At 47.3% G+C, this 19,624-nt stretch overlaps 1 protein-coding gene across 1 annotated transcript in view; it reads right to left on the bottom strand.

The window, feature by feature from the left end:
- CPM (carboxypeptidase M) overlaps window positions 1–19,624 on the bottom strand; it is a 78,669-nt gene that overhangs the window by 40,516 nt on the left and 18,529 nt on the right. The window contains exon 2 of the mRNA XM_004429396.3: window positions 1,730–1,827. Within this exon, the coding sequence (XP_004429453.1) occupies window positions 1,730–1,827 (98 nt within the window). The remainder of the gene's footprint in view (window positions 1–1,729; window positions 1,828–19,624) is intronic.

The following is a 19,624-nucleotide window of genomic DNA, read 5'->3' as shown; positions in this document are numbered from 1 at the left end:
CAGACATTTGGGAAAGGATGTGGAAGGAATACACAAATTCAGGGGGGAGTGAGGGAAAGGACTCGTGCTTATCTTTGGAAGTTTCAGTTCAGAGGATTAATTTCTTTCTTTTTTTTAATTTTTATTTATTTATTTTTTTCCCCCAAAGCCCCAGTAGACAGTTGTATGTCATAGTTGCACATCCTTCTAGTTGCTGTATGTGGGACACGGCCTCAGCATGGCCGGAGAAGCAGTGCGTCGGTGCGCGCCCAGGATCCGAACCCGGGCCACCAGTAGCAGAGCGCGTGCACTTAACCTCTAAGCTACAGGGCCGGCCCTCAGAGGATTAATTTCTGAGCAGCAGGCTGCAACCTCTAAAATGCTAGGAATTCAATAAATAAACTACTCATGTCAACGAGGGCCGTATGTCTCTTATTAAAAATGGATTCCATGGGACTTTAATCAATAGACTGGGAAGTCTGGACCGCTGTCTGTAACGAACAGTTGTTTTACTAAAAGCAGCCCTGCTCAGACCCCCAGCAACATAAAATCTCTTAAAGCAGAGCCCATTATGCTCCAGAAAGTCACGGGGGCCTGAAGCTCCACCCACCCACAAATCAGGTTCAAGGACCAACCCCTTTCTTAGAGGCAAGTCTTTGCATCTTAGCTCCAGCTGCAAGACGGCCCCTCTCCGGGCAGGATGGGTTGGGCGGCATGCCTGGAAAGGGCAGGCTGTGTGTGTCACAAGGCGGGCCCCGTTTCTACAGAGCCTGGGTTTGGGGAGGGTTACGCCAGGGCGGGAGCTCAGCATTCGACAGAGCAGCCACCCACATGCTGCAAATGCAGAAGTGTTTTCACAAGTCAGCAGGTCGCACTCATCGGGATACGCATTTGCTCTGACGCTCCTTGAAGCTGAGTGGGTCTTGTAGGGTGTTGTGCACATTCCTATGTGCACTTCCTTTACTGTGATGACTGGGAACTAGCTTCCCTTCCACTCGATTTCCCAGCTGTATGGGGTCCTAGTGAACAGGAAATACTGCAGTTGTCATGTTCTTAAAACACTGAGGAAGTTGGGTGAGAAACAGAGGTGAGCATCTTCAAATGCCTGGCAAGAACGGCGGGCAGGCAGGAGAGATAAAGAGGGTATTTTGCAAAACACAAAATAAATAACATAAAACAAAACAGAGTTTATCCCTGCTACATTGGAAAAGAGGCATGACATTATTACAAAATTCAAGGGTGTCTGTTGAATGGTGGGTATGAGAGAAGTCTAACTTTGATTGTCTAAACTGAGCACTGAAAACACTGAGTATTAGGTTAAGAGAACACAACAAAAGCATTCAAAACGCCAGATAGTAGGAGTTGGGTCAGCTATTCGGGATCTCCTGATTGTTTGGAGTTGACGTATAACTTAGCCCCTCTCCTGGGTTCACCTGGATGCTGACCAGGTGGGAAAATCAACCAGGAAGGAGCTAAGGGACGTGGCCGCAGTCCAGAGCTGGCCCGGTTGTTCTTCCAGCCCCAACACAAAGAAGCTCAAGGGACCCTCACAGGCACTGGGCAAACAACCAAACGGCCGCGACGGTCGCTGGACCCCTGTTCCTTACGTTTCCCCAGAAGGCCTAACATGAAGACTTTTCCAGAGTCTCTGCTACAACTTACGCTGCTTCCTTAGCACTTACGTGGAGCTCCAGAGACCTGAGGGGAAATTTCTCTGGTGACATTTCCGATATCCAAGACGCATACATACCTCATCTCCATGCATATTGGCCACGTATTTGAACTCCGGAATCCCAATTCTGTGCTCCTTCGGGAAGCGCCCCACAACAAGAACCCACAGGTTTCTGCCTTCACAGGGAATAAAAAGATAGAAAAATAAGTTGTCTTTTAAAATGACAAGAGAACTCTGGGAGAACGAGAACAGGAAACAAACGATGCAGCCTCTCCTCCCCAGGAACGTTTCACGAGGACTGAAGTTCGTACGACTGACACCTCTGCGCTTAAAATGCTCTTAGTTCACTGCCAGCCAAAACCCTTTGAATTTAGCACAGTTAACTTATTTTAGAATGTGATTTTTAAAAATTGAAGACTTACTAGGCTAGGCAGATCTTACTTTTCCAAAATGTTTATATACTTTGCTCTGAGTTCCCAGTGCTTTATAGAAACAATCTTGCTAATTCACACAATTACACAAACTTAAATTCTAGTTGCTGGTTGACTGAGAGGGTGCCAGAACTCTCACTGCAAGGAAAGTGAAAAAAGAACAGCAATAAAACATGTGAGTCAGAAGGGAGACTGTTCTTAAAGGGAGAAATCCCGAATCTTGTACTGACGTAACACGGCTCCTTTGCAGTGGGTGTCCCTGACTTGTGTGAGTCCTGTCAGGGACACCCTAATAACGCCTCAGGGAAAACTTCCGAGTCCTACCTCTGCCATAGATGCTGTGACCTCGGCGAGAAAGGGCAGAGACTACAGATCACTGAGGATTTGCTCTGTGCAGACATTGCAGCTGGCTGGGTCACCCTTGCCACGACCCTCTGAGATGGATGGACTTTTAACCAAACTTTACAAACGAGAAAATTGATCTCCAAAAAATATTAAGCAAACTGCTTATGATCCCACAGCCAGTAGGAGGCTGTGATTTCAGCCCCAGGGTCAAGACCTGAGTCCTGGCCTCTTGGACTTCAATTCTGGTGCTCCTTCCACCAACGAAAACTGCCCGTTTCTCAAGAGGCTTGGTTTCCTAATCAGTAAAAGGAAGAGGTCCCTTTCAATTCTAAAATCATCTGGCCCTTTAAATACTCTTTAAAATTAGAGATTGGGGATGTGTGTTTCTAACAGCAGCTAATCGAGCAGGTTTCTGCAGAATCTCAGATCTAGTTCCTTAAATCAGGGGTCCCACAGGCTGGGGACCACTCAGTTGCCATGAGGAATCCAGGAGAAGCAGATACGGGACTTGCCTTTTCACCATTTATTCTTAATTTATTATAACAATATTTTAGGGAAATTCATTATGACAGGGTGATGCTTTAAATTTAGTAACTGCAGGAATTCTCCAAAACCACCCCCAAAATGCAGTTAATCTGACCAATGCCACCTGTTCAGTGCAGAATCCTCATTCATTCATTCACCCATCCATTCATTGCGTACTACTGAATCCAGGCATTTAACCAGTAATGAGACTGGACAGGTAAGTCACACTCTCTGGGCCCAGTGAGGTTCTGATCTAGTGGAGAATAGCAACATGCAAACATATCATTACACTAGACTGTGACATGTACGATCATAGACGTGTGTATAAGGTAGCACTGTGGATATGGAATAAAAGAAGAAATGGTTAACAATTTCCAAGGAGGGGGATCATGTAAAGCTTTGCAGATGTAGGGTCTTATAGCTGACTTGTGAACAAGGTTCTGAAGAATGATTCCGAGTTTGCCACGTGGACAGTACAATCCATCCTGTGATTTCCCACCAGAACCATTTCATTAACCAGAACCTTCCATTCCCCAACAGTCCCAGTTCTCAGATCATCTGGAGCTTCAATTCTACAAAGTCAACATTTTCGTGTGAAGCAAGGAAGAGCTTTTTCTGAGCGAGCTGTTGAACTGGCTCTTGAGCTTCCTTCTGGGGGATTCTTTTCTGTAGCTATTAATGCTTTTAAAGCTAGAATAATCACAGATTTGCACAGAATATGGTGTAGTCCCCTCACAGGCAAGGGAAAAAATTCAATGTCATCTCAACATAATCTTTACCAATTGTTATACTTAAAACCCTGTGCCTGCCACAGCTGGTGTTACACAAAGCACAGTGTGACACAACGAGAACCTGACTCACCACGGATACCCAACACGATTTAGTTTAAGGAAGGAGGGAAATCAAACCAACAAACCCTGAGTGAAGAAGTACTTTGGTGGGTAACTCAACCTCATTTTTGGCACGAATGGCCCCTAAGTGAACTCCAAGATGAGACAGTCACCTTGAATAAGCCAAATGGCACAAAGTCTAAGAATGAGAAACAACCCATGAACCTAGAAGATGCTCACGCAATACTTCTGGAACGACAAGCCTCTTGAAGGGTTTTAACCACTCTCTCCAACAACCGCAGGCTATCTCTGGCTTAGACCAGAGCACATGCACAAAGGGAAAGGTATTTACTTTTCACAGCCCGCCTGCCAAGGTAAGGGTAATTGAAACAAGATTTTTGTTTTTCTATCAAGGTTAGAAAGGTTACCTTTATTCCCAGAAGTTCTTGGGAACACCAGGTGTGCTAAAGAGTTCTGAAATGCTCAGCCTCTTTCTCTTCACTACCAAGTAAATGAAACTTGGATTCCAAATACTTCAGTATCTATGTTCAGGAACTCACTTGGGGCTTGACACAAGTCCCAGTGGTGTGACGTGGGTGCCCATGTGGGTTTGCAGCGAGGATCAAGAAAAGCTTTACAATTCAGAAGGATTCACAAAGATCCACAAGATGAGAAAGCACTAGAGGAGTTCAGGAGAATAGAAGCTTGGAGAATTAGGTATGGCTTCACCGGTAGAAACGGGAGGAGTGGCATTCCCACATCAGAGTCACCTGGACCCTTGTAAAAACGCCAGTCCCCCGAGCCCGGCTCCTAAGTCACACTCCAGGGGTGAACCTGAAACCCGCATCTACAGGCTTCCTGGCCGCTTCTGAGGCCCATTCAAGTTTGAAAGCTGCTGAGCCTGAGGCACTGACGGCCCAGACAGAGATGGGGGGCACTCGATCTTTAGGTAAAATCGTCTCATTTTACATATAATCATGAACATGTAGTAGAAGTATATTTGTTAATATAGAAACATCTTTTTAAACGGCTGCTTAATATCTTGTTATATGAATGCACTACCATTTATTCAACCAAGGCTCTATTGTTAGGCATCCAACAATAATTTTATGTAAATTACAGCATGTCTGCTAAAATTATGTACAGAATTTAAGGTAAAAAATATTTTATCATGTGAAAGAATGCAAAATTATATAACTACAACCACACAAAACAGACCAGGGACGGAAATAGCTCCATAGCATATAAAGCTTTCAATTAAATAACAGACAAGTCCCTACAAGAACTGAAAACAGCGCAGTCAGTGGTAAGGGGCTAGGTGTTAGGGTGATAGAACCAAGTCATTTTTTTTCACTTTTCCATCTTTCCAGTTTTTTTAAGTAAAATACCAAGCCCATCATTCATCAAGTGCAGACGCTGTGGGCCAGGCGTGACACTAAGCATTGTCACTATCTTCACAAGCCCTCTGTGTGGTGGGCGACAGCCACGATCTATTGTGGAGGGAACTGACTTTAGTGGCAGAACCACGCTGAACCCCAGGTCTGTCTGCGTCCACACTCTGTGCTCCCCTGAGGACTCCAGCCGCCTCAGTCTCCCGGAAGGGACAGACAGGCCGGAGCACCCCCGCGCTGGGGTGAGGTTCCCAGGCCGTACTTTCAGCACCGTGTTGCTGGTCTGCACCTGGAGCAGGACCCAGGCTGCTACCTGGCTGTGACGGCTAAGCCAGGGCCAGACACCTGAGAGCCACCCTATGGGAACAAGCCATACTGAGCGTTGTTGTAACAACCCTGTCAGACTGTCTCTACTCTGAGAGCTTCAGGAGGACACGCCCAGAGACAAGCGGAGACCTGGCTGGGGGGCCCGGTCCCGGGAGCAGAGCTGCAGTGACGACGGGCACGTTCCAGTTTTTCACGAGGCTTGTTGCATGTGTGGTCTGATCCACGAGGTGCTGGTGCCCAGAGTGACGGAGCAGCTGCTGGTTTCCCAGGCTTGCACATCTCTCTGTGTATCCTTACAACTACCCTTTGACCTAAGTCAAAGCGTGAGCGAGCTTGCCCGCTTCGCGGAGTTGCAGCATCCTCAGACGTAAGCAGGAAGAGTAGCTCTGCTGGCAGGGCTGTTGTAAGGCCGGCGAGCTCCTCCCGCCTTTCCTGAGAAGCAGCCAAAGATCTGACAGCAAACCTTCAGCTTCGCCCACGCACGCTCCCACTACCACACACAGAGAGCTCATCACACGAGGCCCCGCACGAACCCTGGAGACCCGGAGGAGCTGAAACGAGCACACCACCTGAGTCACGTGAAACACTCAGCCTCCAGGGTCACGCGTCCTCTGGCTCTGAAGTGGAGGCAGAGGTTCCTGCTAAGCGGCTCATTACAAAAACGCCACACACAAACAAGAGCACGCAAAACAGGGAGAAAAAGCAGGGGCAAAGGTTCCAGGTTGGCTATGCCTGCACCGCAGACTCACTCAGCCCGAAGCACTGGACGTATCTTCACCTAACCCTGACCACTGTCCTCTCACACAGGTGGACACGACCTGCAGTGACCTCACGAGGCAGCGGTTCTGCAAGTGTGGTCCCAGGACCAGCATCAGCAGCGTCACCTGAACCCGTTAGAAACGCACACTCTCGGGCTCCACCCTTCCGCCCCGAGTCAGAAACTCTGGGGTGAGGACGGGCAGGATGTTTCAACGTGCTCTCCAGCGGACGCTCACACCCACTGAAGCATAGGAACCAGGCACCAGGGACGGAGCGGGGTCGTCCACCCACTGGGCCTGCTCTGTGCTCCACCTCCACGCTGCACTGCTCTCGTCACCTAAGAGATGGAAACTATCAAAGAAAAGTCAAAGAAACGTGAACCTGGGCCCCAAGCTTGCTGTGTACCATCTCTGGTATGGAGATTTCTTTCTTTCCCCCTCTGCAGACTTGGAAACGGCAGGAGGAGGTTAACAGGACACTCTGAGGATGGTCTGGGAAGTTAAAGCTGTTGTTTGCTCCCTCTGGTCTGCAAACCCAAAGCTGGTTTGCTAACTGGTACAGTCTGTCCCTGGACTGCTCTCCACCCCAGGACCACAGGCAGGCTTTGCCCCACGTCGTGGAATCTGCAGTTGGTTGTACTTCAGGGATCTGATTGACAGGTGTTTTCCCTGCTATAAGTCTGGCTACTAGTCAACAAAAGTACGATGGGTGAAGTAGCAGCAACAGCAAGCAAGATGCGGAAGGACCACCTGCTCCATATGCGTCCTGCCTCTGGGACACGAGTTCACACACACGCTTTGCCTTGTGCAAACCCCCATCGTTCACTGGGGCTTCTGTACTGAATTGAGGGGTTCTGGCTGGACTACGCGAACACTCACTCTGTCTGCTTCTGTACTCGCAAAGCCAAGACCCCATCCTCGGACAGATGCGATGACCCCTAAGTCAGCCACGTGATCTCGGTGAAGCTTACCTGCCGTTTCCTGTGTACTGGGCGGGAATTCTGACCTTGTTTATGAACGGAAGAACTTGTCAGGAAGGGCTCAGGGGTTCAAAAGGAATCGGGGGTCCCAGGGTCCTGCTGCTACTGTGGTCAGAGCAGGTGCTCTGCTTGGTCTGGAAGCAACAATGGACTGGGCTGTTTCTTTTGCCTGGGGCCATTCTAAATTCTACTTAGCACCGTGAGTTCGGTGGCTCAGTTTAATGTAGGGGTGAGGAGGCACAGGAGGTATCCGGAACTCAGAGGCAGGTGTTGAACCCCAACATCTGCTGCCCTGGAGATGCACAGAGACCTTGGTGTGGGGTCCAAGGTGGGGCACCTGCTATGAGTGTGGCCTGGGCCCAAAGGAGGTCACCAGGGCTCCTGCATGGGGGTCAAGCTGAGCGCTTTTCCAACTGGTCCAGCAGCTGTAGACGCCAACGGCCACCTTCTCTAGACCCAGCATTCCTGGCTTATACACTGATGGGCCAGGCCAGGACCAGGAGGCTTCAACCCGCTGAGGGCGCCAACCCTGCTCCTGAACACAGCTACACAAAAGCTACCCCCCGGCATCAGGCCCCTTTCTGTACTGCAGGCCCAGCCTCATCTTCGCTATGTTGTCCTCAGCCTGAAATGCATCACTGGATTTTCTGCCTTTTCAAATCCTAGGCATCCCATAAAACCTAACTCCAAGAAGTTTCCCCAGGCTACTCAGACTCACCCTGAGTTCTCCTTCTATAGCATATTTCTACACAATGACATCACAGGCTTTGCCATTGAAAACATTCTGGTCAATAAAACAATCAAACACCATCCTGCCTTTTAGTTCGTTTTCTACGGGTTTCACGTGGACAAGTCTGACTTTCTTAATGACCTCGTCAGCACTGACAGAGCCGCCACAGCCTTCTCCTCCCTACTGTCTGTGTCTGCCACGGTGAGTCACGGCCATCCACAGGACTCAGGACACTCTCAGCAAAGGCTGCTGTATCACTGGTGTCCAACACGCAGCACTCTGCTGAACTCAGGTGTGGTCATTTGTTCAGCCAATGAACTGTGGGCAGAAATGACACGCGTCACTTCCAGAAAGGAGCTTTAAGAGCCAAGGCATGGTTCGCTATCTCACTTCCCTCAATCACAAGACAGGCCATATTTCACAAGAGAGGCTGCTCTGTCAGCTGGGGTCCTGGAGGGAGGAGGACAGAGAGCAGAGTCGCCGCTGAGCAGTGATGGACACGTCATGTGAGCGGATAGAAACGTTTATCTGGCCGTTATGAACCACTGAGACTGGGGGCCCTCTATTTCTGCAGTGTAGTCTAGCCTATCCTGTCTGACATGCCCTCTGTAACCACCCTAACCCCAGATTAGCTTTCCCTCCACTGAGTGTTCATTATTCTTACTGCTGATACCGTGTTTTTTCAGACAGGCACTCGCAGAACCCTAAGATTTTGTGAAGTGACCCAGACGTGAGGAAAGTTTAGAAACTATGCTTTAAAACTACTCATCTGGCACAAATCATTCATAAGCCTCTGCTAATAACGTTGTCATGTGTATATGTTACTTTTCAATCCCAATGATCAACTGCTAAACACGTGGTGCAGCTTTGTGTTTACAGTACCAGAAGGTGTCGTGCACATTCACAGGATCTACTGACTGACAGTAGACAGAGAATAAATCACTATTCAAATGCCCTGGAAACCTGGGATTAAAAAGGAATATGGTAGTAAGACATCACTGGCAAAGAAATCCCTTGGAACTTTTTCCTGGGTAATTCATCTTCTCTCCACGCACCACCCAACAGCACCTGCGCGTGCACAGGTGTGACTCCAGAGCTGAAGGGCTGCCTTGAATTCTCGTGTGTGAAGTGGGGCGTGAATAGAGAAGAAAGAACAACAAAAGGACCTAACTCCACACATGGTAAGTAAAGTGGGGCAACCTCCAGCAGGGCGAACAGAGGAGGCACTTTCAGATTGCGCTGAAACACAGCCAGACACAAAGGGTAGTCCAGGAACCCACTGGAACCCAGCCTGCCTGACACCAGGAACCGGGAACAGGACAGCAGAGACCTTGGCTACACCACGGCAAGGAGAGCATGCTGAGAGCAGCAGCCAGCACCATGGCCTGTAACTGCAACTTTGTGGACCAAATGCAGCTTCCCCAGGTGACCAGGCCCGTTGGCAAAGCCTGGTATGAACTGGTAAGAAAAAAGCCTGGTAAGAAAGTGCCTCTTCACTGTAGAAGCCACCATCCTGCACAAAGGCTCAACCCTCGTTTTCTCATTTATTCCTTCAACAGACATGCACTGAGTGCCTCTCCTGAGCCTGGCCTTCATCAGCTGAAACAGATGTAAACCACTCAGTGATTATATTGCCCTGAAAAACATGAATTTTCTATTTCTGACAGCACTTCCATCATCTGAAAAAACGAAGTCCCAAAGAAGCCCAATATTGGTAAACTTCTCGTTACCTGGGGGTTAATCGAAGGTGGATCGGATCACACGGCTCCACTACTTATCCTGCAGCGTCTCCCAGGGCACCGAGGTGGAGCCCAGGCCCCTCGGCATGGCACCCAGACTCCATGGTCCGTCCCTGGCCGCCGGAGCCTCCCACCACAGTCCCACCCCCCAGGCTCCAGCCGTTCTCAAGTTCTGGACACCATTAACACACGCTCTCCCTTCTGAGTGGACGTCCCCTGTTCACCTGACCAGAGCGGCCACTGCCACTTGCCTTTTCTAGGCTTAACCAAAAGCCCCTCCCATCCAACACCTTTCTTCCCCTTCTCCTCCCTTGGGCCTGTCCCGTACCCGCCACAGTTACTCTCCCTTTCGAACTCCGAGTACTCCTGTGCCTCTCTCCTAACACTTAGAACCACAGGTTTCCTGCAGGTCAGGGCTGCGTATCCCTGTGTTTGCAGCACGTAGTGTGGTGCCTGGCACAGGCGCAGTAGGTGACTGACAAATGACAACTAAATTAACAACGAAGGAAGTCCGGCTGGAGACGAGGTTACCCCTGGCCCAGAGATTCGATGGAGCTGTTTTCCAGGATTGACGGAAAAGTCTGTAGTCTACAAAGTGGCATCGTGGGTGGGCTCTGAAAAGGATCCAAACTTCTAGATCGGTTCCGGAATGGATTGACCCTCTTGGAGTATTTCCCTACAAGAGTGCACAGAGATCCCAACCAAATATCTGCTTCGAGTTAGACTCTCCGGACATCGTGGGGACATGGGAATTCATTTGCTTACACATTTGCCCCAATGGCACTAATGCTGTGAAATGATACCCGGGGAATGCAGAGTTTACATTCCGTTTCATTTCTTCCTGAACAGGTGAATGGGGAGGTTTGGGGATTTCAAATTCTAAATCAGGGATTCTTCTGATTGCTCAGGGACATTTCCTTTTTCAACTGAAAAAAGGAAAGGAAAAATATGAAGATGCATTGAGTTGGAATAAATTTTCTTTTCTTGTTCTTTTTTGATTTCAAGAATAGTCAGGACTCCCAGAGAAGCAGAGCGGCTTCTCTCGTTAATCACCAACCATCAACCCAACAGGAAGATCGCAGGAAACTCCTCTGGCTTCCTCCTCCTGCAACCCCACCTTCTCCACTCCTCCTACTCCATTCCCAGGCCAGAGGCCGATGAACCTGTTCCCCTTCCTCTACAATTTTTAAATTTTAACCTATAAAATTACAAGAAGTTGTAAAAATTGAGTTTTTTACAACTACAACAATTACTAGCCATAATTCTCATGTCTCAACCATCCTAATTTCTCTCTGTTCCCTTCCAGTCTTTTTTTCATACAGAGACAGGAAACTTGTTTTTAAGTACCCAAAGTGAAAAGCTCTAGAGGCCTCATACTATAAAAAGCTGAGAACTTCCCTTTTGGGGCCCTTGGGAGAGAGGTCAAACGAAATCTGATCATCTTTTTGAAGACAGTTCAGCAGTAATAGCTAAATTGAATGTTATCTTAAAGTACAAACAAGGACTTGCGTTTCTTAAACACTCTTTTCCAAGACGCACGACTTAAGCCAGCACTGTCCGTTTGAGGGCTCTCTTTTACGGTCTGTCAGGGGCATTCTGGCTCAGTGCTGATGCTTTGTTTTTCTCCCCAGGGGTGTTTTTTTTTCTTGCGAGTTCCTGTATGTGTCACACAGCTGTAACTGATGATGAGGTCAATTCAGATCCACTTGACCCAAAAAACCCAGTCTGTTGGAGGCCTGCTCATCCTTATTGCCTCTTCATTGCTACCATAAGATACCTCATCTTTCGGTGGCAGGGAACAATGGCAATTACTTTACTAGCTTCCTCATGAGCCACTTTGGAGAATGAAGACTTTTTCTTTCCATCATCGTACTCCCTGAGTTTGTGCCTAAAAGGCTTTCCTTTGAAAGTGAAGCAAGCAGAGTCCAGACAGAAGGATGCTGGGCTGCCAAGGGTGGGAGAAGCCCTGACGTTACCAACACGAGGTTCCTTGAGGACTATACGTGACCCAAAACTAGGACGTCTACTGATCTGTGGGATTAACAAGGGTGGACTTCTCACTAGAATCACTGTTCTGAGGTTTACATCTCACAAATGGATCAACAGTTTAGTAAGGACAGCAAACCAGTGTTTCAGCGGCACACCATCTGCCTCAAAACAGCACCCAAGATTTCTCAAAACAGATGCAGTACCCCTTAGTGCACCGTATATAACAATGACGTGTGCAGGTTTGAGAATCTAACTGCCCGGGTCTAAACCCCAGCTCTGCCACTTACTAGCCAGGTGGTATCAGGCAAGTTGCTTAATCTCTGACGGAATCGGTTTTCTCATCTGTGTTGTGGGATTGATGGTGCCCACACCTCATGGGTTTGCTATCTCACTTAACCCGCACATGCTTTACAAACTGTACCAGAAACTGGGTAAGCACACGTCTGTTTGAGGGCCTCGCATGCACAGAACTGGTTGACGACAACTACAGGCCCAGCAGAAGATGCAACATCAGAGCAATTAAATAAAAATTTCAAATATAAAGTGTCCATAAGACATGGATAGAGACTTATGCCAACAGTCAGCAGAAACCTATGCTCCAGAAGATCTGCAGACCAGTTCAGACAGACCCATACCCACTGAAGTTTTGAAAAAATTGGAGAGTGAATTCAGATGGCAGAAAGGGCTATGTTGTGAGCACAAGTCCTTCAAAAGCTACGAGCACAAAACCTGTCACAACCATTCACACCACCAGACGCCAGGTGAGTTTACTTGGTACCTCTGAGGACTGAATCCCACTCAGAAGTCCCAGGACAAAAGGCCTGAGGAGGGTGCCGAGCCTGGAAGCAGCCCGCATGGCGCCCCGAGGGTGGGGCAGGAAGCGGGGCACCCCTTGAATTGTGCTGAACCGTTAACCACCACCAAGCCTCTCACAACATTTTCTTACGTGGCCTGTTGCCAAAGTGACCGTAGCTGTCACTCAGATCTTAACTATGTCCAGGCTAACGAGGCTGGAAGCCACGGAAAGAATTTCCAGTCTGGCCCTGCCGAGGACAGACTCCCACTCTCCATGGTAAGAGGGCGACCCGAGAGCTTGCATGCAGATAAGGGAATCAGTCAGAGACACAAAACTGGTTCAGTGTGAACCGGTCACTGTCAACAAAGGCAGGGAGACTGGGCCGGGTTACGTGACCGAAGAGACACAACACTGCACACAGCGTGTGAGCTTGATGGGGCTCAAGAAGATAAGTTATAAAGGGCATTCTTGGGGAACTGTAAAAATGGAATATATTGTTCACTGAGTGGTTATTATTTTTCTTAGTTTAACAGTGTGTGCTGTGGTTGGGTAGGAAGAAGTCATTTTTAGACAATGCACGCTGAAGTGTTTAGTAAAGAAGCCTGCTATTCACCATTTCTAATAGTTCAGCAAAATCTACAGAGCTCAGGAGAGAGAAAGTAGATGTGGCTGAATATTCACAATGGGTGGGTCTGCATGAAGACTGTATATTTATTTTATTACTTTTGCAATTTCTGTATAGCTTTGAAAATTTTCAGAATAAAAAGGTTTAAAAAAGGTAAAGTTAAAAAGTCCTGGCCTGATCCCCTGGCCTCTGCAGCTTGTAAAGGGGAGATGGAGGGTCCAGAGAGGCCACTGCTCCTCACCTGGAAGGTGAAGCCATGAGGATGGGGAATGGGGCCCTATGCTGGGAAATTCACAGGCTGCCTCTTCCAGATGAAAACACAGCACTAACTGGGAAAAGGGGTTAAGGACGATCACGTAAACTGTCCAAACCAAGGCCCACGAGCTTATTAAAGCTCTACATTTATTGAGAAAGAAAAATCATCTCGATGCAAATGTGAAGGTTAACTAAAGGACAGCCATTTTTTATTTTTATTACAACCAGGAAGAAAACCTACAGAAACATTTTTAAATAATACTATTTTTGTGACCATTGAATCTCTGGTCACCAAGTCATTAATCTAGCAAAGGCCAAGTAATTAACATAATATAAGAATAAGGGTTATTGGCAGCTTTAATCATGACTTCCGTGTCTTCCTCAAGACTGGGCTCTGGATCGGGGAAAGAAAGGAATGTAATGGAACTGTTCTCTCTGCCTTGATTTATCACCACTCCCCTTTGGGCTCTGGGTGGAACAGAGCAGCAAGACTGTTACAGGAGAGGAAGGGGGTGGGCAGGGCGGGGCAGGCTGCTGAGGAGGAGAGTTCAAGAAAGAAAGGCCTGAATGTCTCCCAGCCTTGAAAACGACCCAGGAGAAGCCAACGACCTCAGTGCTTGACTATGTTTGTGGCTTTCAAGGATCCTCCCAATTTATCCTTCAACAAAATCCCAGCATGCATTTGTTGTCAACAGACTTAAGAAGCCACATGATAATCAGTCGTCCTCTTGCAAAGGAGTGTGAACAGGAGATTTATTTACATTCTGTGTCTGTTCATTTCTAATACAGCCAAGAAGAATGTGAGCATACCTTTAACACTCTAGTTATAGAGCATTTAAACCATGCGCTGGTGCTAATTAAGTTCTGTCACAAAGTGCATGTGAAATTTGCTGTACCAACTGTTGCAAAGTCAATACAAATATAAATATTTACTTTCAAAAAAACAAAACAAGAACCAGGGCCCAGGCATTTACATCACCGCAACGCCTACCTTCAGGAATGGTGAACGCATCTCTCAAGCCTGCAGAGGAGACCCCTCAACAATGACCACTCAGTGAGGGGTGTTATGGAGTGAGCTGCTTTCGCAGGAATTTCTACTGATTTGGGCTTTTCCAGTGCATCCCTGAGAATCTGACGATTAGGATTACAGAGGGGGTAGTATATTTAAATGAGGTCATAATCATGGAATCTAGAAAGAACTCAAAGATTTCAGGAAACCATTTCTCTTAAAATACTTATATTTTACATAATTCTCCAGTGTTTTCACACACTCCCTCTTATCATTTAATCCTCCACAGAAACCCCAGGAGATGGGGGAGGTGGGTATTCCATCTTCATTGTACAGATAAGGGAAGAGGCTCAGACAGCGGGGCTTTGAACTGGTTTTTTGTTTATTTTACCCTGAGATTAAAGTCTGTTCCACATCCCTTCTTCACCATGAAACAGAACTTCCTCTGTTACCACCCAGATGCAACAGATATTCACCTTTCTGAGAACAAAGAACTGGAGGCTTCTAACAACTCCCCAGACAAAGCAAGAACTTCATCTCCCACGTCCCTCTCCCCACCCAACAAAAAGCAGCCATCAATAAGGCACTTCTCCAGTGGAGGCGTTAGACTCATCCACGAGAAGATGCTTTCTGGAATGCGTGTGTTTGTTTTCTTTTGAGTCTATAAGAGCTTTGACATGCCAACTGCTTATCATTCAAAGCCAATGTTATCTGCCTAGCAGGCCTATGCACACACAGACAAAGACACCAGCGTTTATTCTGGAAGTCGCTAAGTTCCCACCTGTTTCTCTGGCTGTGCATGTACAATGCACTGATCCCAAGTCTTTCCTAAGCTGAAGGCCACAGCTGTAACAACGCCATCCCGCACCCGTAAATGCAGCTTTTGCTCAACATGTCTAAAGGGCAACACAGAATGTTCAGGCTCTGGACCGACTGCCAGGGCAGACCCCAGCTTACATGGGCCGCCTGCGCTGAACACTTTGAGGTCGGAAAAGCTCCCAGGCCCAACTCCTCAGCTACATCAAACTGTGTAATCAGCTCGCATCTCAGGCCAGCTCCTGTCAGAAAACGTGGGTGACGAAACGCCCGTTTCTGAAGAAGCATGAGGAAATGCAGCTGTTCATCAGCCACCTGAGTTTGCTCACCCATTAAAGCACATCTTACCTTGATCTTTGTTCGTTTGTGTGTACCCAATTAACAATTTATGCCCCGCCAATTTCACAAGGATAGGCAGCTTGCTGGCACGGCACTCTGCTCACTGGCAAACTATTCTCAGGAAAGAGTGGACCAGACACCACATCCGAAGGCCGAGAATAGACTTCATGCCCACAAATGAAAGATGCAAGTGAGGCTCCTGAAAGGCGCTGACTTTTCCGTGGGCTATGACACAGGAACCTTGGTGAAAAGTCCAAATAATTATAAGGAGCCATCCCAGAGACACTTTCTCACGACGGCTCAGTGTAGCCCTGGCGCACCTCCCATCTGCTGGGCCAATCACAGCTCTGCACCCCTCGCGTGCAGGACACGGCGGCCAGCCTTTATGCTGCCCAATAGTGTCCCTCTATTTACCTCAGGTGAGTTTAAGAAATTTGCAACAGGGACTTTATTCAGGCTGTCCCCTACTTCACTGGACCACACTTGGTCAAATGGTTGGGCTGAAACAATGAGGCAGATACTTAAGGGAGGATGGGCCACGGGATTTGCTAGGGTTTTCTCATTGCTCAACAAGTCAGCAATGCTCAGCCACAGAATTACTAAGAGGGCAATACCTGACACATGCCCAGCCCTCACCCAGAATTAGACCAACGATAATGTCTGTTCAAGCCGCCCTCTCCACTTACCACACAGGTGAGCGGGCCTGAGGGGGATGACAAAGGCCCCGTGGGAGACGTGGGGAGCAGCAGGCTTAACCACGGCTTTTGCGTTTGGGTGGAAGGGGAAGAAAGGGAGTGGAGGATGTGGTCGGTGACACAGTCATATGTGGACGACCTCTACCTAATGGAGATAAACTGTGGTAGAAGAGAGCCAGGCCTGGAATTTATCCTCTTTCCATTAAAATGCAGGAAGATTTTTAAACATCTCTCCTATAGGCATGAGAGGGATTCAGAGAAATCTTGTTGCAGGCATTTTATACAGTGTTTCTGCCTTTTTGTGGATTTTTTTTTTTTAATCATGTAAGATGTAACCCACAGTGTGAGTTTACTCATTCCCAAATAATTCTTTTGCTCAGCTGATACAGTCCTGATGAGGGCCCCCCAGAGTTAAGCAGAACAGCAGCAGACTAGGTCGGCAGCATCACTGTGTTTCTTATAAGCATCTCTCTGGCTGACCTGAAGCAGAATTATCCAGGGTAATCTGTTAAAACTGCAAACTCTTGAGCCCCAGCCAGAACGCGTATCGCTAGGTGTGAGTTCAGGTGTCTGCATTTCCCACAATACCGCAGCCAACTCTGACGCACACCATGAAAAACAAAACCTCTTCAGTGAAATACAACGTACCTAAAGGAGACTGTACCTCCTATAGCTCACTGCATTAACAAACTGAACAGAGTTGTGCCCCCTTCCACACCTTCTCCCCTATCGTGGATTCCCTCACACAGTTGTGTGTAAATATAAATCATTCATGATCAGGGCTGTGTAGTATTCCCTCGTGTGAGGCAAACCAGACTGAGAGCCACTGCCGTCCAGCATGAAGCATAAACAGAACTTATCCCCCCATGGACATGCCACATCTTATATCTGAAGTCACTTGCTCAGTTTTTTACCAGGAGGCTAAACTTTGCCAGGAACTACAGACTCCTACTGTGGCTGAAGTCAGAGGCTGGTCTGGAGTGCAGATGGGCCAGCACGGGAGCTCAGCTTTCAACTTGAAAGAGGCTCCTCCAGGGTGGTCTGATAACCGAGAGGCATTACGAGCATCTGACGCAGGTTTTTCAGCTCTGCCTCCTGCGAGTTCAGAGTCTAATCCTTTCCCAACCGCTGCATTTGCCAAGAGTCGATTTGGAGGCAGCATCAGCACTGAGGTTATGCTTCCCTGGGGCCAGACCACTGAGGTCAAACTGTGGTCCCGTCACTTCCTACGTGACCCTGGGCACCCTAGTTAACTCTTTGGAGCCTCCGTTTCCTCACGTGTAAAATAAGGCTTGTAACTGCACCTCAGGGTTGTCATAAGGAGTAAATGAGCTAACATCCAAGAGCGCTTAGAACGAGGTTGGCACAAAGCAAGTAGATGTACGTGCCTGATGGATGAACCAATGTTTCTAAATCCATCGGTGTCACCAGACACCAAAGGACCACCCGCGTCTAACGTCAAAGGAAGACAGGAACTCAGGGGCTTCTGGGTGGATTCGCCCCGACTGGCTCCCACTCCACCCCCTTTAAAGAATCACCTACTGAGGCTCGTCCATGTGCTGCCCATGCTTCTCCACACGGCACTCTCTCTCAAGTGCTGAGGACGGAGACCTGCTTCACTAGGAGGCTGGGGTGGGCTGGGCTGGGGAGAACATTCAACAACATGGGGACCGTCGGGGGACCCCTTATTTCGGTTTTGCCTACGAGGAGCCCTGGAGCAGCCAACTGAGGCCCTCTGCTTTAGTAAAAGTCAGGGAGGGAGTCGTAGGCAGACTCTTCGTAAGTGTTAACAGGGATTTTATCAGCTTATTTTGGTTGCAGTTCCCAATTTTTACAAATCTCTAGGTAATCTTCTCTATCTTCCCCAAATCCTAATTCTTGTAGACCCATTAGTGTTGAACCAATGCTTTCCCATGTCTCAGCTCTTTGTATCTGCGTTCTTCTCAGGTGTACTAACAAGCAAAAAACCCTTAAAAAAAAAAAGAAATTCTCTGAAGAAACTCTTTTTTAAACCTAAAAGGTGTTAATTAACACACGGACATACTTTAATCGTCCACATTTAGTCACCTCTGGTAGCCAGAATTAGTGGTAATGAAGCCAATCATTAATCCAGAGTTGGATTATTTTTAAATAGGGTATTATCACAAACTCATTTTTGTCCCAGATGATGGATTAACAATTCTATTACATGACAACTAGAAATACCAAAGAACCCAGCCTCTGATTCACTCTGGCTTATTTTCTGGTTCTTGCTCGGAAGCTGTGCCATGCCGTGCATTTGCGAAGTTTCACATATTTCCTAAGGTGCCACAGCACCCAGGATGCCAGAGCAGCCGGGGGCTTATCTTTGTGCCTCTGTCCTCAGCTAGACCCACCACGACCCAAGTTACTCCACAGACCACAGGCTTCCTTCCCCATCACTTTACCTTTTCCCCTCTGGGCGTCCACTCCTAAGTGTCTTTTCATGGCTCTCTCTGCTTACAAAAGTCATACATGCTTTTAAAAAATCTGAACATTCAAAAATATATACTGTAGGATGTGGACTCTATCCACACACTACTTCATTCACAAAAATAGATTCCAGATGGATGCAGGTGCTAAATGTAAAAACTAAAACTATAAAAATATCGAAAAAAGTTTAGACTATATTTATGACCTTGGGGTAAAGAAGGCCCTTTTTAAATGAGACATAAAACATAAAAGCACAAAGACAAAGATTGATGAATACGACCTCATAAAAATTAAAAACTTCTGTAAGGCAAAAGATATTGAAAACAAAGTTTAAAAGCCAAGCCACAGAATGGGTGAAAATATTTGCCATGTATATAACAAAGAATATCTAAGAAGACGTACAAATAAGTGGAAAAATAGAGAAAGGGCATGAGGAAATATAAATGGCCAACGACACCTGACATAAGTGCCCTGGGGCAGCATTCCCATCTGCTCACTGCCATCTCCAGCATCTGGAGTGGCACCTCAATGTCTACTGTGAAACATGAAAACATGATCATTCCGCTTTTCAATCATGAAAATGCAGTTTAAAATGGAGATTTTTTTTTTACCCATTGGATTGGAAAACATTCCAAGTATTGGTTAGGAAGTGGGGAAATGTACACACTCACGTGATGTCGGGATTGTAAATAATACATCTTCTTGTAGGGCAATTTGTCATATCTACCAAGCACAAAAATGCACGTTCCTTTAGACTTAGCAATGCCAACCTCGGGCAATTATTGAGCTCACATGCTGGTTCAAGGGTATCGATCGCAGCATTGTTTGAAATATCTGAAGTTGTAAATGAGCTAAATACTCATCAATATGGAAACAATTAAATAAACTGTGATAAAATCAGACCAGGAATAGTATGAGGCAGTTTACAACAATAAGGTATGT

The sequence above is a fragment of the Ceratotherium simum genome, chromosome 17 (genome assembly GCF_057802395.1).
Source record: "Ceratotherium simum simum isolate JZ-2026a chromosome 17, ASM5780239v1, whole genome shotgun sequence".
NCBI classification, from domain to species: domain Eukaryota; kingdom Metazoa; phylum Chordata; class Mammalia; order Perissodactyla; family Rhinocerotidae; genus Ceratotherium; species Ceratotherium simum.
The sequence above is the reverse complement of the archived record's forward strand: the minus strand, read 5'-3'. Positions and strand labels throughout refer to the sequence as shown.